General features: G+C 45.3%; 1 protein-coding gene across 4 annotated transcripts in view; it reads left to right on the forward strand.

The window, feature by feature from the left end:
* DENND2A (DENN domain containing 2A) overlaps positions 1-26,753 on the forward strand; it is a 66,707-nt gene extending 39,954 nt beyond the window's left edge. Inside the window, exons 7-20 of one of the 4 annotated variants that reach the window (XM_081023964.1) lie at positions 334-430; positions 1,283-1,333; positions 2,489-2,685; positions 3,676-3,789; positions 4,641-4,706; positions 6,608-6,685; positions 7,600-7,740; positions 8,047-8,195; positions 18,805-18,982; positions 20,228-20,269; positions 22,114-22,231; positions 23,279-23,518; positions 25,019-25,105; positions 26,035-26,753. In XM_081023964.1, the coding sequence (XP_080880090.1) occupies positions 334-430; positions 1,283-1,333; positions 2,489-2,685; positions 3,676-3,789; positions 4,641-4,706; positions 6,608-6,685; positions 7,600-7,740; positions 8,047-8,195; positions 18,805-18,982; positions 20,228-20,269; positions 22,114-22,231; positions 23,279-23,518; positions 25,019-25,105; positions 26,035-26,066 (1,590 nt within the window). In that variant the 3' untranslated portion in view covers positions 26,067-26,753. The remainder of the gene's footprint in view (positions 1-333; positions 431-1,282; positions 1,334-2,488; positions 2,686-3,675; positions 3,790-4,640; positions 4,707-6,607; positions 6,686-7,599; positions 7,741-8,046; positions 8,196-18,804; positions 18,983-20,227; positions 20,270-22,113; positions 22,232-23,278; positions 23,519-25,018; positions 25,106-26,034) is intronic. The other 3 variants (XM_081023966.1, XM_081023965.1, XM_081023967.1) reach the window with 3 other exon arrangements.
* Positions 26,754-27,150: the final 397 nt, after the last annotated feature.

Consider the following 27,150-nt stretch of genomic DNA (forward strand, 5'->3'; position numbering starts at 1 on the left):
TATACATGTTAAATGCACCTGGTAAGCCTGCCTCCACCAAACCGGAGAGAGTCAGTTTCACATCCCAAATTTACAGATTAAAGGTATGTTACAAATTAGCTGTGTGGATTAAATGTTTTTCTAAGATTTGCTTAACTTGCGCACTACTTTTTTTAAAAAAAATAAAATAAAAAATACAGAATTGTGGAAGATTTTCACCAAGAGAAAGAATACTTGGAGCAGAAGGCTAGAAAGGGCCAAAGGAAAATAACTGTGAGGAAAGAAGCAGGAAGGATTTTCAGTTATCTTGACTTGTGGATGGAGAAAACGCTGACTTTTCTTCTCTATGTTAAGCAGCTGGTGTTAAAAATCAATGCCATCTATGAAGCGCGAAGAGGGAAGAAGCGAGTCAAGAGGTTGTCACAGTCCACAGAGAGCAGCTCAGGAAGAGGTAAAGAGGAAGTTTGTAGGGAAGGGACAGAGAGGCTTTGGGGTGTTTGCTTGAACTGTGTTTGGGGGTTCATTGTGGTTTTGTTCTTGTTTCTCACCCCCCCACCCCCCACTGCCTGCATTATTTCTAATATTAAATAGCTGAAAGGGCTGGACAAATCTGTCTTATTTCTCAAGGTGCATTAATGCACTGAGCCTGCCAGCTCTGTATTTGTGGGCAGGGGCAGCCTGCACATAAGTACCCATGCGCATTGGGGATAAGCAAAGCTCGTGAGTGCTAAAGGCATTGGCGTGTGTTCAAATGAATGCAAGTGGAAGCTCCCTGTGGATCTTCTCCACTCATCACTGGGATGGTCAGGAACTAATAAGGGGTGTGATGCATGTGAGGATGTTGGGGTCAGGGCTTGTGGGAGTGTCCCAGCCCCCCCCCCCCACTTTGAGTGTATGCCTGTTCTGGCAAACACTCAAACACACCTTCAGTTTCTCAGTTTTCTAATTGTAACTTCAGGTCTGCACTTTTCTGCATCAGTTTTTGATTTATTTGTTTTAAGGAAGTCCTTCTCATTATATACATTTTTGTGTGCAGTTACTGCCTAGCATACACCTTTTTTTGCAAGCCATTTCTCCCAATGTGCTTTTCTGTATGTTATTTTCACTTCTATGTGCATCTTTATGCACACTTTAATATTACACAGTTTTGTACACATTTTTTGGTTGGAGGGAGGGCTGCACCACAAAATTCAGGGAAATGAGTGACTTGAAGGACATTTGTATTTTGATTTAGGAGGCAGTTACTATTTTTGTTTGTAAAGTGTAGAAGATCTTTATTCTCTTCCTCTCTATTTTCTGCTAGTTACAGATGAGAATAGCGAATCGGACAGCGACACTGAAGAGAAGCTTAAAGGTAAGAAAACAGGAGTGTGAGCAAAAGGGAGAGAGATTTTTGCAATGGAAGTTAGGGTTTGAGGAATGATTTACACCCAAGACTCTTTCTTTCCCTAAGGCACCAAGATTTCTTTTTGTGCTTGCATAGACATTCAGATACAGTAAAAATGAACATGCAATTTACCTAGCTTTCTGAGAGTTACACAGCCAGTGCTGCTCTCCAGAATCACAGTTTGCAGAGAAGCTCATTATCTTTGCAACTCATGTGTAGTGCATCCCTGTGCAGGTCTACTGAGAAATAAGTCTTAGAATGTTCCCTGGGTTCTACTCCCTCCTGAGTGCATGCATTCAGGTTTACAACCTTGATAAGGTGGAAATAAGGTTCTACCTTAATATTTTGGATTTGGACTTAATTTTCTTTTCTGGGTGCACGCACACATATAATGAAGTGGGAGAGGGGCTGCCAAAGGATCGGAGCGTGGGAAAATCACATTTGGGTGGGGGTGTTTAATATGCCTGTTTTATTTAATAATTTTTAGACTTAATGGGTTGGGTCAAGCTAAGCGACTTGCATGTAGGGCCCACTGAAATCAATGTGAAAAGTAAGTTGTAATTAAGGCCCATTGATTGCAATATTAACAACTAACTGCAATGAACATAGTTTGAATCCAACCAATTTTTTTTTTAATTAATGGTACCATTAAACCAACACAGAAAATATTTCTAGCCTTTTATATTTTTCTTTTCAGAAAATGATCTTGAATTATGCAGTTAAATATATACATGCTCAACTCCTGACATGCTTTGACTCGTCCGACTGTACGTCACTTTGCGCTCTCTCTCTCTCTCTCTCTCTCTCTCTCTCTCTCTCTCCCTCCCTCTCTCTCTCTCTCCCTCTCTCTCTCTCCCGTTGTACCACAAAGTTCAATGTACAATGTACAATGACTTCTAATATTACATTTCATCTTTGCCCGCCATATAATGTCGCTTTACAGTTCTGTGGCATAGTTTGGACATTTTTGTGTCCTCATCATGGCATGAAGTAATACCAAACCCTTTAGATGATGGAGAATACATTGAGAAAAGGGGTGGAGGGGACTGCAAAGCATTATGGGAATACTAAGTATGCAAAACAGTGACACACACCTGACTTCCTTTGCCTGTCTTTGTATAGCTCACAGCCAGCGCCTGGTTCATGTGAAGTCTCGCCTGAAACAAGCCCCCAGATACCAAACCTTGGAGCGGGATCTCATCGAGTACCAAGAAAGGCAACTCTTTGAGTACTTTGTAGTGGTCTCGTTGCACAAGAAGCAGGCTTGTGCCCCGTATGTCCCTGAAGTCACCCAGCAGTTTCCATTAAAGGTGGGCCGTGTGAGTGAAGGTGCTCTTGCAGACTTTGGCCACCTCAAGTTGGTAGCTGGACAGAGAAACTAGAAGGATTTTCTTTTTCCTGGGGTGAGAAGTACTTGCTTCAGAGATATGGTTGGAAATATCCAAAGAGGGGATGATCCAATAGAGCCACACATACTTCGCATGTAAGGGGTCCTTGCAGTGCCAGATTTACGTATAAGCTAAACAAGCTATACAGTAGCTTAGGGCCCCACTCTCTTGGGGCCCCCAAAAACATTTAAAGGAAAAAAAGTGGATGTACATTTCCAAAATATAAGATAAGTTCAACAATTACTTTGATAAAATACATATTTTGTTATGTGCAAATGGCTTTAGATACTTATTAGGTCCATAAATTACCATCTAGCATATATGCAACACAAAGAAACAGTGGCAATTTGTTGTTGACAAAGGACAGCTGGACATATAAAGGGCCCCATTGCCTTCAGTACTTAGGGCCCCATCAAACCTAAATCTGGCCCTGGGTCCTTGTTTCAATCCTTTGTCTCCAGTTAAAGAGAACAAGGTAGCAGGTGATGGGAAAGTCCTCTGACTGAGGCCTTTAGAAAGCTGGTACTTCTTAGAGAAAACAGCACTGGACACAGAGGACCAACAGTCTTTACCTGGTGTAAGGCAGGTCCCTCTGTTCTTAGATCACCAAGCACCCTAACTGTGAAGGTATGGCTTTTAAAATGTTAGCGTTACCTCTGATGGTGTGGTAGGGATGGCACCAAGGAACTTGATGCATTTTGAAGCTGACTGCATGGAAGACTCCATAAGCTTTGGTTGGCAGCTGGAGGGGAAAATACACAAAGGTCAGGTACACTGGATAAGCAGCTGTCCAGGCAGAAGCTCAGTCTCTGCCATCACCTCTTTGTTTCATCTCAGAGCTGGGTAGAGAGGACAGTTGTTCAAGCTGTTTCACTCTCTTCTTCACTAATCTGAAACTAATCTCTCTTCTTTTTCCACTAGCTTGAACGTTCCTTCAAATTCATGAGGGAAGCAGAGGACCAACTAAAAGCCATCCCTCAGTTTTGCTTCCCTGACGCTAAAGACTGGACACCCGTCTGCCAGTTTAGCAGGCAAGTTGCATCATAGATTCTTTTTCTTTCCCCTCTCTCTCTCCCACTAATAGCACCTTCCCATCATCCAAAATAGTGCTGCCCAGTGGGGAACAGTGAGGCTCAAACAGAAGAAACCAGCTGGAGAAGCAAGCTCACTTTATGTAAGGCCAAGGAGAGAAAACCAAAACAATTGTCTTGCCCCAGATTCAGGTTAGAAGACCACCTAATCTAGCACAACCAAGTGGCCAACCTTTAGGAAGCTTGCAGGTGGGCGTGGTAGAGATGGCCAACCTGGAACCTTTATCCCCTGAGTTGTGTAGTGGTTGGAGCAGGGATTGGGAACTTGTGGCCCTCTAGAAGTTGCCACCAGACTACGACTCCCATCATCCCTTGCTATTGGCTATGCTGGCTGGGGGTTGATGGGAGGTGGAGACCAATAACCTCTGCATGGCTATGAGTTCCCCATCTCAGGGTGACAGTTTCAGGCTTGGAGATGCAGGCTAATATCCTCCACTCATCCATGATGATTGCTGGGTGTCTATGAGCCAGTCTCGATCTTTCAGCCTCACCTACTTCATAGGGTTGTTGTGAAGATAAGCTGGGTCCTGTTTATGTTGACCTAACCGACTTGTAAGAAAGACAAGATATCCCAGTACACTCCCTCTACCAACCTAGCATTCAAACATAGAGCTCCCTTCTAGCAATCTGAAGGGCAGTTTCAGAAAGCATGGCTAAGAATGATGGGAGTTGTAGTTTGGCAACATCTGGAGGGCCAAAGGTTTCCCAACTCTCCTACTAAAGTATGTGTAAAAGAAAGCCTTGTCAAGGCAGAAGTCAATTTTATCATCTATTTATCTCTGTCCTTTCAGTGAGACTTTCTCATTTGTCTTGACTAGTGAAGATGGCAGTCGAAGGTTTGGATACTGCAGAAGGCTACTGGTAACTATCTTTAAGAATAATAAAAAGAAAATCCTTCTAAAAACAGCACGGTATCAAAAAAGGTAGCAACCCTTCTGTGCTGTCAACACTCACCTCTTTTCCAAAGTGAAAAAGGTAACTGAACAAATCTGCCCGCAGAATGGCTGTGTTTAGATGTAAAAATAGGCCAAACTTTATTTTGAGGGGGACAAGCCCCACCTTCCCTCAGGCTAGCGCTAGGGACACAGGTGGCGCTGTGGTCTAAACCACTGAGCCCCTTGGGCTTGCCGATTAGAAGGTTGGAGGTTTGAATCTCCGCAACGAGCTGAGCTCCCGTTGCTCTGCCCTAGCTTCTGCCAGCCTAGCAGTTTGAAAACACACCAGTGTGAGTAGATAAATAGGTACCACTACGGCAGGAAGGTAAACGGTGTTTCCGTGCGCTCTGGCTTTTGTCATGGTGTCCCGTTGCGCCAGAAGCCATTTAGTCATGCTGGCCACACGCCAGCTCCCTCGGCCTGAAGTGAGATGAGTGCTGCACCCCATAGTCGCCTTTGACTGGACTTAACTGGCCAGGGGTCCTTTACCTTTTTACTTTATCCCCCCCGCCCTCTCCTTTTCTGGTGCAGCAAGGAGGAGTTGGGAAGCTCTTGTTTCTACTTTTGGTTAGCCACAGCTCATCGTGGTATCCAAGCCCAAACAATCTTGGCAGTGTTTAGTTTGAAACAAGCCAATGTTACTTCACTGACTGCATTTTCAAAGACTCTCAAAAGAAATCCTTCTGGATCACACAGAAGTTTACACCCAGTAACATCCTTTATTAAAATTACCATAGTTTTAAAAAAACTTTCTGTAAGTTTACACTACCACCAAATGTACCTGGAATCTGCCTCCTTTTTAATCTAAAATGAAATTGATCTGCTACATATTTTAGGGTGTAATCCTCTTTGAGAAAACAGAAACCATTTTTCCAGATTTATCAGTGGTGCATGGAATATGTTAATTTTTTTTCTTTCTTGGAATCAACTTCCAAGGTTCAATCCTCACCTCAACCTCTGCCCAATGGCTTTAATGGAGCAGCCGGGCAACACTCGCACCCATGCCCCTGCCATGCACACCAGCCAGATTAGAAGGCAAGAGGAGGAAGCAGATTGCTGTACCAGCCTTCAGTTGCTGCTGCTGCTGCAATCCAGCCCGACACAATCATATCGCAGCTTCTCCCCACCCCCAGAGCTGCTGTGATACCTGATGCAAAAAGAGTTTGAATTGCACCCTAATTTTGGATTATTGGGGGGGGGGGTGAGCAAAGCCATCAGATTCCTTGAACCGATTAAACACAGGGTCCTGTTCATTGTTAGTCATACTCTTGAGTACAGCCATTGGCACTAATAGACATGACTAATTTAGGTCCATTAAATTCAGTGAGTCAGCTCTTGAGAAGAACTTGGTTGGATACAACCCACTGTAATTGTTCTGTCCTAGGTTAAGCTAGACACACTATGTTCCAGCCAAGTATCAAAACCACCAATTGCTCCTGCTGCTTGATACTGTGCTATAAATCTGGTGTTGGTGATGATAAGGAAATGTCCAGAACAAACTGTTCATATGTTTATCTCACACTTTTATTATTGTTATTATTATAGCTTTCAGTATTTCATCACAGTACCACAGTTTCCTTTTTGCAACCAGACCCAAGTAACCACATATCTTTAAGATGCTATGAACTCTCAATATTGAGTATCATTCAGTTGGAGAAGTAATGAGATTTCTAGAAAACGTGAATAATGTTTTTTTCATACTTTCAAGCTTTCGGAAGGGGAATTAGTTTGGGGGAAGCTGACTTCTGTGCTGAACACCGCCTTGTTTCTCCTTGTTAACTACTGTGCATCTGTGTGGGTGGTTTTTTTTTCTGTCTCTCTTGAAAGCCCAGTGGGAAAGGGAAGCGACTTCCTGAAGTTTACTGCATTGTGAGCCGTCTTGGATGTTTCAACCTCTTTTCTAAGGTAGATTGAGAAGGAGATGGATGATGTGGGCTATACATAAAGGGGGCACTGGATGAAGATGATGGTTTATGCTTGTGGGACATCATTTAGAGCAGGGTGGAGAATAGAGACTTGCCCTCACCTGTGTTCTGATTCCATGAGAACGTTTATCTAGATTATCTCTCTCGATAGCCCAGTGGTCCTGGACTTCAATTCGCAAAGAAACAAGTACAGTGGTACCTTGGTTCTCAAACTTAATCCATTCCGGAAGTCCGTTCCAAAACCAAAGCGTTACAAAACCAAGGCATTACTTTCCCATAGAAAATGGATTAATCCGTTCCAGACTTTTAAAAACAACCCCTAAAATAAATAGCAAACACAGACAGACCTCAGTGTTGCACTCGGAAAGGAAGTGTGGCACTCAAATCCGAAGTGTAACACTTCGACTTCCGAAAAAAGTTTACAAACTGGAACACTTACTTCCAGGTTTGCAGTGTTTGGGTTCCAAGTTGTTTGACAACTAAGCCATTCGAGAACCAAGGTGCCACTGTATGTCTGTTAAGTCTTATGTGGATAACCTTGCTGTAGTTATTAGCAGGTATGAAGTAAGGACTTTTTCCAAAGTTCTTAAGATCCACCAGCTTTTTTGTGGTTTAATTCTTAAGTATATCTAAGAAACAGCTCTTGAAATATGTTATGAATCCTCTCCCCTCTATTCCTCTTTAAAAAAACAAACAAAAACCAAACAAGAAATCATTGGATTAGAATCTCCCAAAGTTAGATTTTTTTAAAAGAAAGATTGTCTTGTTGGATCCTAAAGAGAGAGGAAAAACTGGAAGAGAAGTGAGAACTCAGTAAGAGGAGAGGACAAACTTATGAAACGGACATGTCTTTTGTAGAAGATGTTATACTTACCAGCTATTCTGCCTTTTTAGATCTTGGATGAGGTTGAGAAAAGGCGTGGGATTTCCCCTGCTTTGGTACAGCCCCTTATGAGAAGCGTCATGGAGGCTCCTTTTCCAGCTCTGGGCCGAACCATCAGCATCAAGAACTTCCTACCTGGCTCCGGGACAGAAGTAAGCTCAAAACCAGAGTGAGACAGCAAGTAGAGTGGTAGTTCAAAGAGAAGTCAATGTTAACAGGCAGAGATGGCTCCTTAAGTACCTCGGGTGAGATTTTAGGCACCAGACTTTTGCCATCATAGGAAGCTGCCTTTATACCAGGCCAGACCATTGGTCCACCAAAGCTCAGTATGGTTTGCACTGATTGGCAGCAGACCTCCAGTGTTTCAGAGAGAGGACCTGGAGATGTTGGGGGTTGAACCTGGGACTATTTATGCACAAAACAGACTCTGCATTAGCTGCATTCTTTATCCTTTTCAGGTAATAGAGCTGCGCCGACCACTTGACTCGAGGCTCGAGCATGTTGACTTTGAGTCCCTGTTCTCCTCGCTCAGCATCCGGCACTTAAGCAGAGTCTTTGCTTCCCTGCTGCTAGAGAGGAGGGTGATATTTATAGCAGACAAACTCAGGTAACAGGCTTTTGCTGCTTTTTTTCTGTGCCTCACATTGTATAGAAAATTTACTATCTGTTCTGCTTGGGTTCTCCCTTTCTGATGCCCATTCATTCATTCTCACATCTCCGTTCTTGAACCCAGTATTCCAATGTGGCCTAGTTATCAAAAGTGCCAGCTTACTCCCATCTTTCCGGACATAAGAGGGAGAAACGAAGCTGCAAAACAATACCTCTGCAGCTCAGATTTCCGGAGTGCATATTTCCTTTCCGTCGGCTCCAACTCAAGCTGGGTCCACATGCTGACTGCTCTCCACCAGCAACCACTGCTTCCTTATTTCAGGCGGCCTTTCTGTACAAGCAGATATTTCCACACCACCTCCACTAAGTGTGCTCATTGCAGGAGTAGGAAACCTCAGGATTGGGGGCCAGCTGGGGCCCTCTCCCTCCAGGCTCCACCTTTTATCAGCCTTTACCCCGCGCCTTTCTTTGAGTGCCTTTGCTTGTCAGGAATGTGTCCTTGAACTGTGATGCTGCCAATCACTTGCCTGGTGTTATGGGCTGGTTGGATGCGGAGGAGTGGTGGGAGGAACCGGCTGGGGATCCACCCGGAGAAGGTGGCTCAGAGGCAGGGGAGTGGTGGTAGGACAACAGTGAGTGGTCAGAAGGAGAAGACTGGGAAGAGGAGGAGTTGGAAGCTGGAGGGGCAGTGAGCTGGGAGTCTGTAGCAGAGAGAAGTCCAGAGGCTGAAGCTGAAGCAGGAGGGAGGCCAAGAGGCAGAGATGAGTCAGGCTGGGGAAGAGTCACAGGTGTCTCCCCCTCCTGCTGCAACAAGCTCCCCTCCCCCCTGGTCTCCCAGAACCAGAAGAGGCGTGAAAAGGAAGGAGGAGAGGTGACGCATGGATGCAGTCTCCGATTGCTCGGGGAAACCCCTGGAGAGGAGAAGGACTTAGGCAGCTGTGGGGAGACGGAGACCTTCAGCCTCGGCAACTGCTTCTCAGAGGCAAGACGTACTGGGGATGAGTTGTTGTGTTCATGATTCTCAGCCACGTCTGTGCAGATACTGTCTTTGCTAATCACCTCAAGTGGCCAGGCAAAAACGTTCCTCTTTAACCAGGCCTTTGGTTGACTGACATTCAATGCCCTTTTAAAATGAGTGTGTGTGGAGGGGGTTATTGGGTTGTTCTTGCTTTTATTTTGATTATGTATTTTGTGATTTTATATTGTGGTTTTATCCTGTGAACTGCCCTGAGACCTGCAGGTATAGGGCGGTATACAGTGGTACCTCGGGTTAAGAACTTAATTTGTTCTGGAGGCCTGTTCTTAACTTGAAACTGTTCTTAACCTGAGGTACCACTTTAACTAATGGGGCCTCCCACCACCACCACGCCTCCAGAGCACAATTTCTGTTCTCATCCTGAGGCAAAGTACTTAACCTGAGGTACTATTTCTGGGTTAGCGGAGTCTGTAACCTGAAGCATCTGTAACCCGAGGTACCACTGTACAATTGTTGTTGTTGTTGTTGTTAATAAATGGCACGGTGTCATTTTCTGCTGGCTCACTCCGAGAGAGAGATGTGTGTAGGAACCTGTGGCTTCTTGCGTGGCTGGAATGTACCTTATCTTAGAAAGGTTAGGCATTATAGCTGTTGCTCCTCCCACTTTAACCTCAGGTCCCGCCCACCACGGATGTCCTCTCCATCCACCCCCACCCCCACCCCAGTCGGTTGCCTATGAGGTAATGGAGACCTTAGGCAGAGAAAGGTTTCCACCCCCGACTTACTGGTTTCTAGTCCATTTCAGGGACTATCTCAGGGATTTTGCTTTTCTGGTTGTTCAGAGGACAATACGTTGCATAAATATATATATATTTTTTAATTGTCGGGAAGCCTTTCAGTTCACCCACAGCTGTGCATAGCCTGCATGGGTGTGGGGGGCATCTTGGCCGAGCTTTCCATGGATGGGTGTGGAGCGAGATTGCTTTCCCCTTGCAGGCAGACACATCCCCAGCCCTTATTTATCACTGAAATGTTATCTTAGTGGTGTCTGTACTGCATCAGGGTTGAGAGATCATTGAGATTACACTGTCAGTGGTTATGTGTGAAGGCTTATATGGCTTTAACAAAAATTAAATGTGTGGGTTTTTTTAAAAGTATTAAGACAGATTTGAGGAGAATAGGAATGTCAGCAGCTATTCAACATAACAACTAACAGAAAATTTCATATTTTAAAAGTCTCCAGTGTTGTAACACCCCTAAGTACCAGAACCTGGGGATGTGTAGCATCTGATATCACGCCTTTCACGCCCTATTTGTGAGCTTTTCAAAGCTAGCCACTACTTGAGAAGATTCGCTGAATTTGATGGACCTTGGTCTAATGTGGCAATCCAATTCTTAGCATTCTTACCACTAGCTTAGGTGGCTGTTAGTTTATTGTCCTCCAGCGATCCAAGCAAAACTTTTTCCGCCCACACTTAACAGGGGGGAGAAAGGGGAGGCAGATTTCTTTAAGATTTTCTTCAGCTGGTGCTTGGCACACGGCCATTTCTTAAACACTTGAGGATGGAGGGAGTTGAGTTCTCTCTTCAAGCCAGCAAGGCAAAACTTAACAGATGAGTAATGACGCTTATAAGCTCAAGATCAGCTTTCAACAGCCTGTCTGTTTTCACAATTCCCAGAAAGTCCTGCTGCATCCATGGGGCTGAGAGAAGGAAGGGAAAAGCTGTAGAGGTCTCTGCCATAAGGGGAGCCAAAAATTCACTCATCCGTCAGGTTTGGGTGGGTTGTTTTTAAGGTGGACAAGAACAACATTCAGGCAAGCTATGGGAAAATACAGCAGAGAATGACAGAGTACATCTGCATGCAATATGACCTGGAATCCTGAGAATCTTTGCTTTGAACATTAGGAGAGAGGTTCCTAGTCCTCATGGATACCAGCAAAAAGCTTGCTTTTTTATGTGGAAAAAAATGTTAGAAGCTCAGATGTTCTGAATGAGAATTTGTCTCTATGGCCCAGCCACGTTACTGCCCCCTTCTGCTGCTTTCTTCTTGCCTGCCTGCTGTCCATCTCACTCCATCAAATGTTTGCAAAAATGTGAATGTATGACTTTTTGAAGTGGTTTTTTCGGTCTTGAACTACATGGATACAATCCAGCACAAAACACAATGGGATGGTGGACTTGGTGGGGAAGGGTCATGCTTAACTGTAGACAGGATTGGGCCTTATATTTGTTTCCCAAAATGGGATGCTTATTTTTGCATCCAAGAAAATATCCCACCTCCTCTCTATGTAAATTAAATTTCACAAACTTGGGGACATGAATTTGACTTTAAGGTATGTATTAGCCATCCTTCAGGCACAGCTTTTGGAACATCTTTCAGAAGGATTGAAAAAGATTTACAATACATAAAGAGTAAATTAAATTATATATTACATGGGTAAACAATATTAACACAAGGATCAGAATAGTAAAAAAAAATATGCAAGCATTAAACAAAATAAGTAGTAAAACTAATAGATCTCCTAAGCCCATGGCTGGAAAAAAAGATTTTCACCTGGTTGGAGCCAAAAAGGAAGCCAGGACATTGGCCTCTGAACCTGCCTGGGCAATGAATCTAAATGCAGGGTGCCACCACTGAGAAGGCCCTGTTGTGGTCACCACCTACCTGCCTTACTTCCAGAGGCAGGAAGGCTTGAATAAAGTCCTCAGATTAGGAGTTTAATGACTAGGCAACTTTCTGAGAGATGACGGCCAAGATAGCGAAGACTTTAAAAAGTTGAAATCGGCACTTTCAGTTATGCTCAGAAATTCACCAGAAACCATCAAGAGGTTATCCATGTACTCAATTTACTGTTGTATCATTGAAGTACCTGACCCTCAGTCTAATTTCATGCAGGTGCAGAGAGTTTGGAGGAAGAGAAGTTGAGCAAGCTGGCAGCAGGGGTGTGGGGCATAGAAATGAAAACAATATAAAACAGAGTGATGGAAGAAGGGGCAGAAAAACACACCAATGCAGATCATTGAAGTGGTGGACATCAGAATTAGTGTGGTCTAGTAGGAAAGTGTCATCAGAGTCACCACTTTCTACAGCCAAAAGTACAATCTCATCAGAAATTTGTTTGCTCCCATGAGGAGAACATCACATCCTTTTCAGCCCTGCTGTTTTTCTACCAATGTAATGTATGTTTGTTCTGGAGTCAGGCTTGTAAGGTGTGAAATGATTCTTGATCATCCAAGGACCTTCTTCAAATATGCCCCACCATCTCAGGTGTGGTGATAGTGGTTATTGGAGTCATTACGTATTTAGTGGTGGGACTCCAGCTTTGAAATGCTCTTCCCAGAGTGGAGGGGATGGACAGTCTTGTGGCTTGTTGTTGTTGTTACAATATTTTTATTATTATTTGTAACACACACACCCCTCATCTGACTGGGTTGCCCTAGCCACTCTGGACGGCTTCCAACAAATATAAAAGCATAATAAAACATCATACATTAAAAACGTCCCTATCCAGGGCTGCCTTCAGGTGTCTTCCAAAGATGCCTTAAAGGCTAACATCTTTATTATGGCATAAGCTTCCACTGACTGCAGCCCACTTAATCTCAGTCGCTAGAAAGGTTTGACTGATTTCTGGCACCAGCCAAAATCAATGCCCCCCCCAATTAACTTTTTTTAAAGATGATCTATTTTATTCTGCCATGTATATTAATTTTTGTTTTTATAGATTTGCTGCATTCAGCTTATTTTTATGTACTTGTTTTATTGTGTTTAAAACTGTATAGTTTATTGAGGGCCCTGATAATTTGATAGAAGGATGGCACATAAGTAACAAATTCACGGATAATGATGATTTGGGAAAGAGGGGGTTGTTTTACATTTCTGAAGAAAGAAATTTAAGATCTCTGTGCAGCAAGTTTCTTGTTTTACTTTTCTCTCTGTCTCTCTCTTTAAGCTAAGGCAGCTGCTTGAAGTTGCTCAGAGGTTTGGAATGCTAGATGTAATTCAGCAGAGGTTATTTAATGAGCCTGTGCAGGTGAAGAAAGGCATATGATAGATCGTATTTATCACGCTCCTCCGCAGTTGATGCCCTCAGTGCGTGAATCATTTGTGTATCTGCACATATCTCGTGTGTGGACAATGCAAAGGGGGGTGTGCGCTTGTGTGATTTGTTACATCTCTCCAGTGCTGCAAAAATTGGCTGTCTGAGGGCCTCCTGCCAAACGCTGTTTTTCTTTCCCCCTTTTCTATCCTTTTCTGTAAAGATCTGTCACTCCAGAAACCTTGCCAGCAGAAAAGGAAAGAAAGTCTTGATCCTTTGCCCCTCCCCCTCTCCCTTACCATAGTAACTATAGTAAACATCCCTTTTCAACTCGGGAAAATAACTTAATTTTTTAAAAAAAGCCAATCCAGTCTATTAAATTAATATTTCTGTTAGACTTGCAAATGATGCACAAGCTCTGAGCATGGAAAGATTCCAATAATTTGTGACTGAAATAAATTGTGGAGGCCAAGGTAGTCCCCCCCCCCCCCTTCTCTTTGGCTGCTACCCTATATCCACTTCCCTAGAAGTAAGCCCCACTGAATTCAGTGGGACTTCCTTCTTAGAAGACACGAATAGGATGGTGCAGATCACACAGCCAACAGGGGGGACCCTAATGGTCATCTAGTCCAACCCCCTGCAATGCAGGAATCTCAGCTCATGCATCCAGGAGAGATGGCTGTCCAACCTCTGCTTGAAAACCTCCAAGGAAGGAGAGCCCACAAGATAATAATCAAATAATCAGTAAAGGCGTCAGAGTGGCAAGCGGGATGATGTCCTCAGTGAATCTTACTTTGGGGCTGAAAGAAAAAGCCAAGTGAACCTGTTTGGTTTTATTTAAAAAATTGTGTCCCGTTTCAGTGGTCAGCTCAGCTAACATCTTTGCAAAATACAGGGGATTATAAAAGTACAGTCGTACCTTGGATCCTGAGCAGCTTGCAAGTTGAAGGTTTTGGCTCCTGAACACCACAAACGCGGAAGTGACTGTTTCAGTTTGCAAACATTCTTTGGAACCCAAACATCCGACATGGGTTCCACAGGTTCTGATTGGCTGCAGGAGCTTCCTGCAGCCAATTGGAAGCGGCACCTTGGTTTCTAAACATTTTGGAAGTTGAATGGACTTCCAGAGCGGATTCCATTCGACTTCAGAGGTACTTTAAAAAAAAAAAAAAAAGGTTTCAAATGCAGCTGTTACATTCAGAAGTTTTTACGGCTTTATTTCCTCTTAGCATGGTCCGTACAGTGGGTTGTACCTATCCCACTCATGCAACAGATTCCGGCTTGCACAGGGGGACGTTCCTCATCTCCCCTCCTGCCTCATGCAGCAACCAGAACATCCTCTGGAGCAGATCCTCAGGGGCTGGAGAGGAGAGGAAGGGAAAGTTATTCGGGATACAGGCCAATGCCTACTGCCAGACCCCCAGAAGAGGTTTCCTAGTGAGCAAGTGGGCACCTGCAAAAATAAAACAAAACGACAGTCAGTTGAGTGGAGAAAGTAAGCCTCTTCTTCTCCCTCCCCAATCCCTCTTTGATTGCCATGGTGGTTTGAAGAAAACCCGTTCTGCCTGGCCTCTCACTATCTCTGTAGGATTCAGTGGCGCAGAATTGTACTCAGAAGTGCCCTGAGGGACTCATTCTGTCAAAGCACTATTTCTCCTTCATCCGCAAGGCTGAATTTAGCAGCAAGTAGCCCAGGCAACCATCAAGGGCGGGAGTGGGGAACCATGGACCAAATATGGCCCAAGAGACTCTTCAGTCCAGGCCACACTCTTCACTGCCCCAGCTTCATAGTCTGTTCGGGTGTTTGCCTTATCTGGAATGTGTCCTCAAACTCTGATGAAATTTGCTGGCCTGGCTTCAGGATAAGAGTGGGTTGCGTGTGGGTGTGCCTACTGCAGAAAGACACAATTGCATTTATTGCTCCATCCAGCCCTTGGGCCGGAAAGGATTTCCCACCTAGGGAAGCCAGGCTCAGGGGCGACAGGTCAAGCATTCCCTTACTGCTGCCAATTGGGCACAAGTCTGTTTCCCTATGTGTGGAGTACCCAAATTATGCCAGTGTTATTACAAAACCCTGGAGTGCCTGCCGTGTCTTCTCAACAATTTAATCTTCAGCCATGAGGACTAGAAACCTTTAAAAAACAAAAGCAAGAGAACTTGAAAGATTCCTGGGAAGCCGGAATTTCTTGCAACTCAGCATGTGTACTAAATATAAACAGTCCTGTTTTGTTTTTTTTTAAAAATAAGTTCATACTCAGCAAGCATCCTTTCCATTTCCCTTGCAAAACTGCAGAAGCTGTTGCCAGGCCTGGGGTATTTTTACACACACACACACACACACTTCCCCTTCTCCTCTTGCTCAGTGTATATTCCCTCATGGTGCTTAACTCAAGCCAGCTGTGAGTGGTTTCCTGGCCATATGATTCCTTCAGGCTGCACGGTCTCCCTCCCTCCCTCCCTCTCTCCCATTCAAGATTTGGCTCATAAAACCCAATGACGTGATGTGCATGGCTTAGTAACATACCAGCCCTCCCCCAGATGCTCAAAGGAGTTTGCAGTCCTACATAGCTGATGAGTTACCAGTGGCCTTTACCTGCCTCTGAGGGTGGTGTGTGCTGCTTGGCTTTTGTTTTCGTGTGAAAACAGCGTTGCTTGATTCTACTTAATGCTGCAGAAGTGAAGGCTCTGTGGAAGAATCTTCCTTGAAAATCTACATCTGCCAGCGAGGCATTTGTAGTTGCATCCGTTTCTCGTTATTGGAAAGCAACATCGTCCTTCGCCCAAATTCCACGCATGCACACATACACATGCATTTACATCATTTTATTTCCCCTCCATTTCCCAATCGTTTGTTACGAGCCGCAGGTAGATGTGTGATCAAATATGGGTATCCTGTATTATCTCCCTCTTGGTAGGAAGGCAAGAAGCGTGAGAGAGCCTGAAAGTTTTTTTGGGGGGGGAGCGCAGTGCAAAGGGAAAGCGCACACATGTGGGCACATGCCCACACCAGCCCACAAGGCTGAGTTTCGGCTAAGCCAAACTCAGGGGAGATTGGTTACACATCTTCTGTAGTCTTGCCTAGTCAGGTGGCTGTTAGTTCTTCAGAGGCAAAATAGCACTCTGAAAAGTATGTCTGGTGTCATTATGTAGAACTTTGTCTGGGTGTCGGGAGATAAGTCTGGCCTGCTGGGCTTAAAAGGGCCCCCACCCTTGGCTTAGGGAACCACATTTTACCTACATTTGAGCTTCAGACCTCCAGGCCTGTGGCTCCTCACCCCTGTTTTAGCTCATAGGACCACAGTGACATCTTTTCTTCCAGACTTGAGCTTCCCAAATGCCTGGGCATTCCAAGCCAATGAATGAAACAGCAAGCTCCTCCATGTTTGTTGCTCTCTAAGACAGCCTTTCTCAACCTTGGGTTCCTACATGTTGTTGGGACTACGACTCCCATCATTCCTAGCCAGCATGGCCAGTGCCTTAGGAATTATTGGGAGTTGTAGTTCAAAAACACCTGGGGACCCAAGGTTGAGAAAGGCTGATCTAAGGGATGGGGGACCTGTGGTCCTCCAGAATTTTGTTGGACTCCAGTTGGCCTGGCCAGCACAGCCAATGACCAGGGATGATGGGAGTTGTAGTCCAATAATATCTGGAGGGCCGCGAGTCCCCCAAGTCTGTTTTACACCACGACTGATGTAATGTCTGTGCTGATCCTGCTTTTCCATGTGAACTAGCGATTATCACTTGATGGGAGTGGCAGAGTCCTCATGTAGGTGCAGGTAATGGACCGATTGAATTATCAGGTCCCTCACTCATGAAGGCATGAGGGTAGCTGAGAAGAGCCTGCTGTCTGACTATGCCCTGAGCTGTATGTCTGCTCTTTGGTTTCTTCTCTCTTTTTATTCCTTTCTGGTGCCGTCTTCCCATGCAGAGATGACCTCAGCAGAGGTATATGCTTGGCTTTTCTAGCAGATTGCTTAGCTAGCAGGAAAAAAAGAGGAATTCTGGGACTGTTCCATGCCTTCCCATATTTAAGAGGCCACAGTGTGAAAAGAGAGACTCTCCATTAATCCCCTGACTCCAGGAGTCCATGCGCTGGCTGTGTCTGTATGAAGGGAAGCATGTGCAAGAACTATGCGAGCCCCACAACACGTTTTTGAGAGAGAGCTCCAGGCTAAACTGTGGCCACTCAAAGTGAAGGAAGCAGCTCACATTATATCTTTGACAGGGTTGGGGACATGTGGCAAACTGTACTGCAGATGCAATCTGCACAATCTAAAGAGAAGCAGTCTCTTGAGTTCAAAAGAAACCATGCAAGGTAAATTTACACACACAAAAATATCAGTTTACCAAAAATATTCTTGCAAATTTTTATGCCTCCTGAAGTAGGGGAGAGAAGACCTGTAGGTGATGGAGGAGGAATCTGAGGAGATTTTACCCCTCCCATATCCAAGAATCTCCTGAGGAGTCTGCTGATTCTCCAGAGAGGAGGAGGCGTGTTCTGCTCTCTACTTATTCTGCTCCAGCACCAAGTCAGTCAGTGTCGGGGAGAGAGAGAGAGAGAGACTGAGTGTTAGAGATCGTGTGTAGAGATAAGGTTGCTGCTAAGAGCAGCTGCAGACACTCAGTGCAGTGCAGCATTCATTTATGCTTAGACCTATTTAGCTCTGTATATAGTTGTATAATAGTTGTAGATAGAATAAAGAAGATATTCTACAGAGCTGCTCTCCGAGTTGTTTCTAGACTCTGCTATACTCTGCTGTGCGACGACTGTCTTCTTGTGGAAGTGAATCCGGTGCTCACAACTCTAAGCTGTGAGTCCACAGCACTTTGACCTGTTCCTGTCCAGAAGGTGGTCTCTGGAAGTGCTACCCAGCTCGCCTAGCCCAGTCGGGGCTGAAGTGGATGAGTCCAGTTGGTGGCACTGGCTCAAGGGCGATGCTGACAGAATCATCAGATCTAAAAACTTGGATGGAGGTGGTAGGGGGGAGAAGAATGACCTCAACAATGCTCCTATGTACCTGCCTGACCTTGAACTACTAAATGTTCACTTTGAACATTTAGTAGGTGGTTGGCCTCCATCTGTCTCTGGAGACAGTGTAGGAGTGCACCTTTAGGGGTGAGGTCAAACTGTTGGAAGGTTTCAGCGCCAGCTGGGGCTGTAGAGACTGAGGCAGGAGCGACATGTTTTGTTGCAGCTGGGGCAGAGGAAGGAGTTCCGTTGTGCTGTTGCAGATGTACCATGGCGTTTCTTCTCTCTGTGCTCCTCCCAGCAGTCATTCCTCCTGCGGTCACTGCTGTGGATACACAACCTGACTGACTGTCTCTAGGCACTTCGATCATCTGCAGGGGATAGATTCCAGTTTGTCTCTTTGCAGTCGTGAGGACTATTAATTTGATTTCTCCTTTTAACCTTAGGTTCTTGGGAAGCCTGGCATGGTCCCAGGATAAAACCTGGCCAGGTGTCAATGCGTGCAGCCAGCTGTCTCCCCCCCCCCCCGGCCTTCTCAGTTACCACCTATTAATTTATGTCTCTTATCTCAAAGGGGCCCTGAGAGTTTCAGACTGACCCTTGCATCTGTTTCCTCCTCCTAGCACCTTGTCGAAATGCTGCCATGCCATGGTGGCCCTTCTCTACCCCTTCACGTGGCAGCACACCTACATCCCTGTGCTTCCCCCTTCGATGATTGACATCGTGTGCTCGCCAACCCCCTTTCTGATTGGCCTGCTCTCCAGTTCGCTGTCCCGCCTCAAGGAGCTGCCCGTGGAAGAGGTGAGGCCAGAGTATGGGAAAGGGAGGGCGGCAGAATGGATATTGTTTGATACAAGAGTGCTGGGTTCAACAGAGCACCGTCCTCACAGGGCACAGGTTTTGGGAGTGTGAGGACGAAAGGCTTTGGGGCCAGGGTTTATTCATGGCAGATCCTGCTAGGCTGGAGAAAGGGCCAACTGGCTGCGATGTGAAACACTTGCTGGCATCTTTCCTCAACAGTTGCTTATTAACAGCACATGGCATTGAGAGTGCCCCTGTGGTTTCTATTTTAACCATGGTACGTCCGCATGGAAGATGATGCGGGGCAGGTGGGCTTAGGGATGATATGATATCTAGAATTCATTACCTCTAACTTAGATGTAGAGAGCATCTGAGCTGGAGATTGGGTGTGTGGGACAGAAGAGAAGAGGCCCTATTCTCCTTCACCATCCCCTTGGCTTTTGGTGATGGCAAACGCAAGGACTGGATGGAGCAGCCCCCAACAGCCAGTGGGAAGAGACTGGGGTGGGGCACTTCAGCCACAGTACTGGGTTCAAGCCCCACATGGGCAGGGCGATAACACTAATCTATTCAAAGGCAGCCCTACAATGAGATCCACAAAGAAGAGTTGCCAGAATAAGACCAGGAAATCTACAAACCCAGTAACACTTGAATCTATTTTGGCTTAATTGTCTCATCCTTAGCATTTGGGGTTGTATTTTTTACCTCCAAGCACCAAAATATCTTTGTTTTAAAGTCCAAGGGGTTCTCCTCCAGGCTGTAAGTTGCTGGTACCATACTTGCATTGAATATCTCTCTTTTTTTAAAGTGCTAGATAAGAGCATTCTCCTATCTCTGATTCCCCACCCAATTAGCTGCTTCTTCCCTGTTGTGTGGAATAACTTGTGTGGTTTCTCAGTCAGGGAAAGGAGGGGAAAGTGTGTGTAAGAGACTCAAGAGGAACAGCTTCCCTATGTTTAAAGTTGTCATTCTGTGGTTTGTGGTAAAAGTCATAAAAACCACCCTGGGATTGGGCTGGTTTTCATATCTCTTTGAGGCCTGGTGGAATTGGGGTAGGGCAAGGCCTTTGGGAGCCTTTCTGGGCCGAAGAGAAGAGTAAAAAGGCTTCAGATAAATAAGGCAGGGCCTTTCCCCCCCACCTCAAAAAAGCTGTATACAAGGCCGCCATTTTCCCAAGGAGGTTGATGACCATTCCCAGTAATGTTCTTCTCCCCTTTTTCTTTCTGTGTATTTCTGTCCAAGCAGGTCCTTGTGGTTGACCTTGTGAATAACCGGTTTCTCAGGCAGGTAAGAACAACTTGCTTCCAGTCATGTCCATTTAATCTCTGGTGTGGGGAACCTTTGGCCCTCTAGATGTTGCTAAACTACAGCTCCCATCAGCCCTAGCAAGCATGGTCATTGGCCTGAGTGCAACTTCTGGCGAGCCAAATGTTCCCCACACTGGTTCTATCTGTGGGAGAGAGGAACAGGAAAGAATAAGAACAAGCAGGTCTGCTCTGTTTCGTTGCTGGATGCTCAGCAGCGCTTTTTTCAGCCATAACTCACCGGATTTCTGGCACTGAGACAGGCGCCATTGCCATTATAAGAGAACAAGGGACCAGTAGCACTAGAAAAGTAGCACTGAAGAGGGTGATGGTAAATGGAGCCTGAAGACAAATGGTCATTGAGAGAGTTGGAAATCATTTGCAAGAGGCTTTGATTTCCATGGTGTTTGTGCATATGTTTCTTCACGTCTTCCTCCGTCCTCTAGTCAAAGGGTTCTGCAGGTTTTTGAAACTTCTGAAACCCTATTAACCAGAGGTCAAAGGAGGGTAAGTGGATATATCATAAGCAGCAAAAAAATGCACGAATGATTCTCTCCCTGCCCCGGTTTTCACAAATAAGTGTATGTCCGCAGAGGTGACATTCTCTCAAGTTCTGCTTCAGTATTAGTATAAAAGTGAAGATACAGGAAAGGTGACTGCGATGAGGGAATGCTGTGGATGAGGAGAACTCCAACTCTCTGCAAAACCAAAAGGAGATGGTGGTTGTGTCAGTAGGCATCCCACCTTGGATTCAGGCAAAACACACTTTTGCTTCCTAAGTCCAATGCTTTGGGACGTCCATGCCTACATCATTCTTTAGGGGCAATACGTACCTCAGAGGTGCAGTGCACGCTTTGTACGTATGAGGTCTCTGTTTCAAAGACACACAGCAGCAAGATCTGCTCAGCGTGCAGACCATGAACTATACTTAACGCAGTGAGTGCAAGAGCGGTCTCTTGCAAGGCCCAACATCTTCACCTTTTGGTGCCACTTTCTGTTGTCTCCCTGTGTGGCAGCAGACTTCTCCTCCTTCCAGTATCTGTGGCTGCCAGGTGTGTACATTATGACCATCGCATACGGGCCATCTCAGTCGTTGCTCCATGCCAAGACTGTACTGTGTGCTAGTTCTTCTCGGCTTTGGCAGATTTGACAGCACCATTGCAAAGTTTCCGCTACAGCTCTCTGAAGCAGCTGCCACACCACCACCTTCCAGTGTGCAATGACCATTTGCAAGGGTTTAAAAGTGGATCCTTTAGATGGGTCTAGCCTTTAACCCTCCAGGTGCTGGTGTGCTACCTTGACTATTGGCCATGCTGTCTTGGGAGTTGAGGTCTAATAACATCTGGAGGGTCACCGGCTGGCCAAGCTTGCTTTTAGAGTGTTTATCTAGAGTGTGGGACGTGGGTGGCACTGTGGGTTAAACCACAGAGCCTCTTGGGCTTGCCGATCAGAAGGTCGGCGGTTCGAATCCCCGCAACGGGGTGAGCTCCCGTTGCTCGGTTCCAGCTCCTGCCCACCTAGCAGTTTGAAAGCACAAAGTGCAAGTAGATAAATAGGTACCGCTGAGGCGGGAAGGTAAACTGCGTTTCCGTGCGCTGCTCTGGTTTTGCCAGAAGCGGCTTAGTCATGCTGGTCACATGACCCGGAAGAACTGTCTGCAGACAAACTCTGGTTTCCTCAGCCAGTAAAGCGAGATGAGCGCCGCAGCCCCAGAGTCATCCGCGACTGGACCTAACGGTCAGGGGTCCCTTTACCTTTACCTTTTATCCCAGAGTGTGCAGTTTGGTCTCACCCTGTGCCTAAGAACATGCCCTCTTTCTTTTTAAGATGGAAGATGAGGACTCTATTTTACCTCGGAAGTTGCAAGCAGCGCTCGAACACATCCTGGAGCAAAGGAACGAGCTGGCAAGTGACAAGGAAGAGGGCGCTCCCAACGGCAAGCAAGGTAAGGTTTAAAACCTCTCACCTTTTTATTTTTCGCCGGGGAAAATCACACTGAGCTTCTATAAACCTCTACCGTGTCATTCCCTTCCAAAAATTAAAAAGGCAAAAAAAATTTAGCCTTTCCCAACTCTCAGTATCCTCCTTTTTTTTAAAAAAAAATAGCTTTTATTTAAGATTTTCTTGTGTTACAAAACAAACAAATAAACAAGGCATCTCCATTTTTGATTCATAGTCATTTTCACAGTTTGTTTACATACTGTATGAGACATTATCGTCATTGACATCATGCAGCTGGGGGTAAAGAGAGAGGAGAGAGATGGTAGGGTAGCCTTCCTTTGTTCTATATTCTGTGTAGTGTTTGTGTAGTGTGTGGGGTCAGCATCACTTGGGTAGGTTGTACATTTATTTATTTCTATTGTCATTGTGAGAGAGTGGACAGTTCAGAGCCTGGTATCCTTTTTTTATATGAGATGTCTGGAATATACCAAATATTTCATGATGGCCACTTCATAGCCCCTCTGCATGGGGCTTCCACAAGGATGGGCTTAACCATGTGGCTGAACCTGCGTATGAAACCTTCCTTATGTCAAGTCAGAAAATTTGTTCACCTGGCTTGGTGTTGGGGAAGATGCACAGCTCTGGGAGAGTACCTGCCCTGGGTTCAATCCCCAGCAACTCTAGGTAGGGCTGGGAGAGACCCTGTCCGGAATCCCAAAGAGCTGCTGCCAGTTGGAGTGGACAGTACTAATCTAGATGGAACAATGGTCTGACTCTAAATCTAGCAGCTTCCAAGTTTCTGTGTCCACAACACTGACTGCAGCTTTGCAGGGTTCCAGGCTGAAACCTTTCCCAAACCTTCCTGGAGATGCCAGGAATTGAACTCGGGTCTTCCTGTTTGCAGAGCAGGTGTTCTGCTACAGAGCTACGGTCCTCCCATCCCAAATCTACACCCCGGCGAGTTCTAAGGACGGGACTGGAAGAGAGCAGGTTAAGGCCAGGTCTCCTGCTAACCAATGTTTTCCCTGCTCCTTTTGCCTCCCCCATCCAGAGTCCAGCCCCTTGAACGAAGTGGTGTCGGAAGCGTTCGTCCGCTTCTTTGTGGAGATTGTGGGGCACTACTCCCTCTTCCTGACTCCCTCCGAGAGGGAAGAGAGGACCCTGCAGCGGGAGGCCTTCCGGAAGTCGGTCTCTTCCAAGAGCCTCCGGCGTTTCTTGGAGGTCTTCATGGAGACACAAATGTTTGGAGGCTTCATTCAGGAGCGAGAGTTGCGGAAACAGGGTGCTAAAGGTGAGAGAGCAGGAGATGGAAATTTGATATTAAGAGGGAAAATTTTAACGTTATATGATACTAAGACCAAGGATTAGGTTTAAAGAAGTTGAAGTTATATATTTTAATATTTTATCAAACTAAAGATTGGGATTAAAAAAGTGGAAAAGAAACTGCTGGACAAACAATTTGGTTTGGAATACAAAAGAGGGAGGTATGAGGAAGTCCAGAAAATAAGTAACTTAAAAATGGAAATGGAAAAGAGATATTGTTTTTAATTGTTATGTTTTTTGGTTTTTTTATTGTTGAATTTTGTGTTGTTTTTTTGTGTGTGTTGTTGTTATATGTATTGCGTATGTTTTTTTTCTCTTTCTTTGTTGTTTAAAACCTTAATAAAAATTATTTAAAAAATAAAAAATAAAGGTGAGAGAGCAGGAGGATGGTGAAAGGGGCGTGCGATTAATTAAGCGTGTTTTTCATCAGGGTTTTTTTCTGCTTTGGCCCTTTCATCACATAAGAGCTGTTCAGGTGGCATCTGTGGGAATGCCAAGGGTAGTGTAAAGGTAAAGGACAGTTAAGTCCAGTTGCGGACGACTCTGGGGTTGTGGCGCTCATCTCACTTTACTGGCCAAGGGAGCCAACATTTATCTGCAGACAGTTTTTCCAGGTCATGTGGCCAGCATGACTAAGCTGCTTCTGGCTTAACCAGAGCAGTGCACGGAAATGCCGTTTACCTTCCCGCTGGAGTGGTACCTATTTATCTACTTGCACTTTGACGTGCTTTCGAACTGCTAGGTTGGCAGGAGCTGGGACTGAACAATGGGAGCTCACCCTGTCACAGGGATTCAAACCGGAGAGGATATATTGATTAAATATTATCCTTCCTCACTCACGCTAGTTAGCTAGTAGCAGTGCTATGTGCACATCCCTTGCACATAGCAGAAAGCTAGTTGATAGATTCGTTAGAACCATTTGAGTTAAGCAATCCAGTCTGGCTTGTCCAGATTGGATTGTTCTCGGTGAATCCCCTTTTGTTCCCTTTTAAAAGCAACAATGACACAGCAGTCTTCTTTTAGAAAGTAATGATAAGGTTTACTTACATTCAGTTCACAGTATGATCCTGAAGGCAGGCTTTACCTTCTAGTTACAGAGAAAAGTGTGGGTTCATCCTCTTGTGAGGGATGAGCCCATGTGCTGCTGGCTGAGAGCAAGCACACAGCAAAAGAGCAGTAGCAAAAGAGAGTGAGATAGAGAAGAGTAAGATGGCTGCATGACTGGCCCCTTTATGGGGTCTGCCAGGGTCACGCCCATCTACCTGGTCACATACAGGGGGAGGATGCTCCAGACCAGGTGTGACAGGAAGTCCTCCTGACTGGAGCAACATTCCCCTGTGTGTCCACTCTGGGCAAACAGGAAATGTTGTATTCAACTGCTTTTGTGATGTTACATCCCACAGCACCTGCAACTGGAACTCACCAGGTTTTTCTTCCTTTCTGCATTCTGTTTTCCACCCCTTTGTAGGTTTGTTTGAGGTACGTGCCCAAGAGTACCTAGAAACCCTTCCCAGTGGAGAGCAGAGTGGAGTCAATAAATTCCTGAAAGGGTTAGGTAAGAGATCCTGGCTGCTGCTTTGTATTACAGTGTGCTTTTATATCCCATCGCATGTCCTAAAGTCAAATCACAATGCGTGTGGGTTTATTTGCAATATAAGCACCATCACTGCTGTATTTATGTTATGCACAGTAATAAAAGAAATAAGGCAGGTCCTTACCCCAAGGACACTGCATTCTAAATGTAATTTCTGATGGGTGAGACCAGGTTTACTGTGGAGGGGAGTGATAACGGGATGAACGTGAGGAAATGTGTTTTGGGTATGTTTTAACTGGGGAGGAGGGATTACAGGTATTAGTAGATGTAAATCAGGGATGGCTGTCCTTCCAGTTTGAAGGCTATTGCCTCTTTTATAGTTCTGTAGAAGAGGGAGCTGCTTCTTCTCATAGGGCAGTGTTGCAAAGGCTTGAAAGGGTCTCTTCCCGTGCCTGGCAAAATTGCCTCGTTTTGCAGGTATAAAGGAACAATTTATGGAATTGAGAGCTTCTTGTGTCAGGTATTGCTTCCATTGCTGGGAATATTGGGCTTTTAAAGCAAAATCCCCAGCTGCTGGGGAAACGCAGTTAACTTGTAAGCAAAGCACGCTGCTACTTTTCGTATGTTTTACCATCTGCGTTGTGGCTCCATAAATGTCATCAGCCGTCTTTGGATGGGATTTATGTCATTGCTATGTTGTGTAAACTTTGCAACGTGCCATTTTGCAAACTTTATGGTGTGTATAGTGAGGAGCCTAGGCATTGTACTTGTTTATAAATACTAGGCCGTGTAGAATGCAGGTGGGAAAATGTGGTGAGGTTGTGCACTGGTTGGTTTTTATCTGTTTTCCGGAGACGGGAGACTTTAATCCAATCCCATTGTGCCAAAATCACATGGTTTCTATATCTTTCTTTCTTTGTTTTTGCCTCCCACCCATCAATCCCTTCCAGGTAGCAGAATGAAATTTCTCCACAAGAAATGAGACATTAGAGTGCCACTGTTGCAGGGAGAAGTGATTTCTTTCACAGTTCAGCAGACAGAAAATGGACCAATTTTTCCCCCATTCCCATTTTGCCTGCTCCCAAGGAGTGGAAAGCCCAACCCAGGAAGCAGGGTGTCCGGGAGTTGTGCTTAGATGAAGAGCTGGCCTCTGGCCTCCTAGAATGGCGCTAAGGGGGACACAGACGAAGAGGCTGCTGGGAGGGGACTCTCAGCTTCTACCAAGAACATGCACTGGACAAAGCATTCTCGAGACTCTCTCCATTGGCGCTTTGCAGATTTCACGGTGGTTTGGGGTTTGTTTTTTTCCCTATTTCTTAGCTATTAAACATTTTGAAATGTTGTTTTTTATTTATATTGAGAGTATTAGCCAATGACACTTGCCCCGGGCTCCTCTCTCAAATGGCAGCAAGGAGGTTGCTGGATGGAAGCTGCATTAACCTGGACTCTGAGATACTGACAGGGACCACATGATAAAAAGGGGGTGAAGCAGGAGGCAGTTAGAGGGAAGGTGAGGCAGGGGAACTACTGAAGCTGCTGAGAATTTGATACCCACTCCAGCAACCACTATGGGATGGAAGATTTGCCGTCCCTCCTAGTGGGCATCCTTTCTCGGAGTAAGCTGAGAGGCTGATGTGATGTAATTAAAAGTGAATGATGTTAAAGAAAACGTGTCCAGTCGTTCTTACCATTCACAAGTAAGTGTTTTGTGGGTTTGACCTGACTTTGTTCTTTTCCTCTTCCGTTTCTCTCCGCTCCAAACAGTTTTGCGTGGAAGGGGGAGCCTCCAGGTGTCCTTTTCATGGTGCGTTCAGGACTATTTGAGCTTGTGATGGTACTTGGGGTTGTTTTACGCAATCCTGCTTTCAGTTCAGTCTGCCCCTGCAAACGTTTCAGGACAGAGCTTGTTATTGTTATTATTTATTAAATATGTATACCGCCCTTTCTTTGCAGATCTCAGGGCAGTTCCACAGATCTCATGTTCCATAGTTGCCTGCTGAAATGCAACTCTTCATATCGCAAATGTTCTGCAGTTTTCTTTGTACGGCAAAAGTGGCCCCTCCAGG

This window comes from Podarcis pityusensis (assembly GCF_964106645.2).
Source record: "Podarcis pityusensis genome assembly, chromosome: 10".
NCBI lineage: Eukaryota > Metazoa > Chordata > Lepidosauria > Squamata > Lacertidae > Podarcis > Podarcis pityusensis.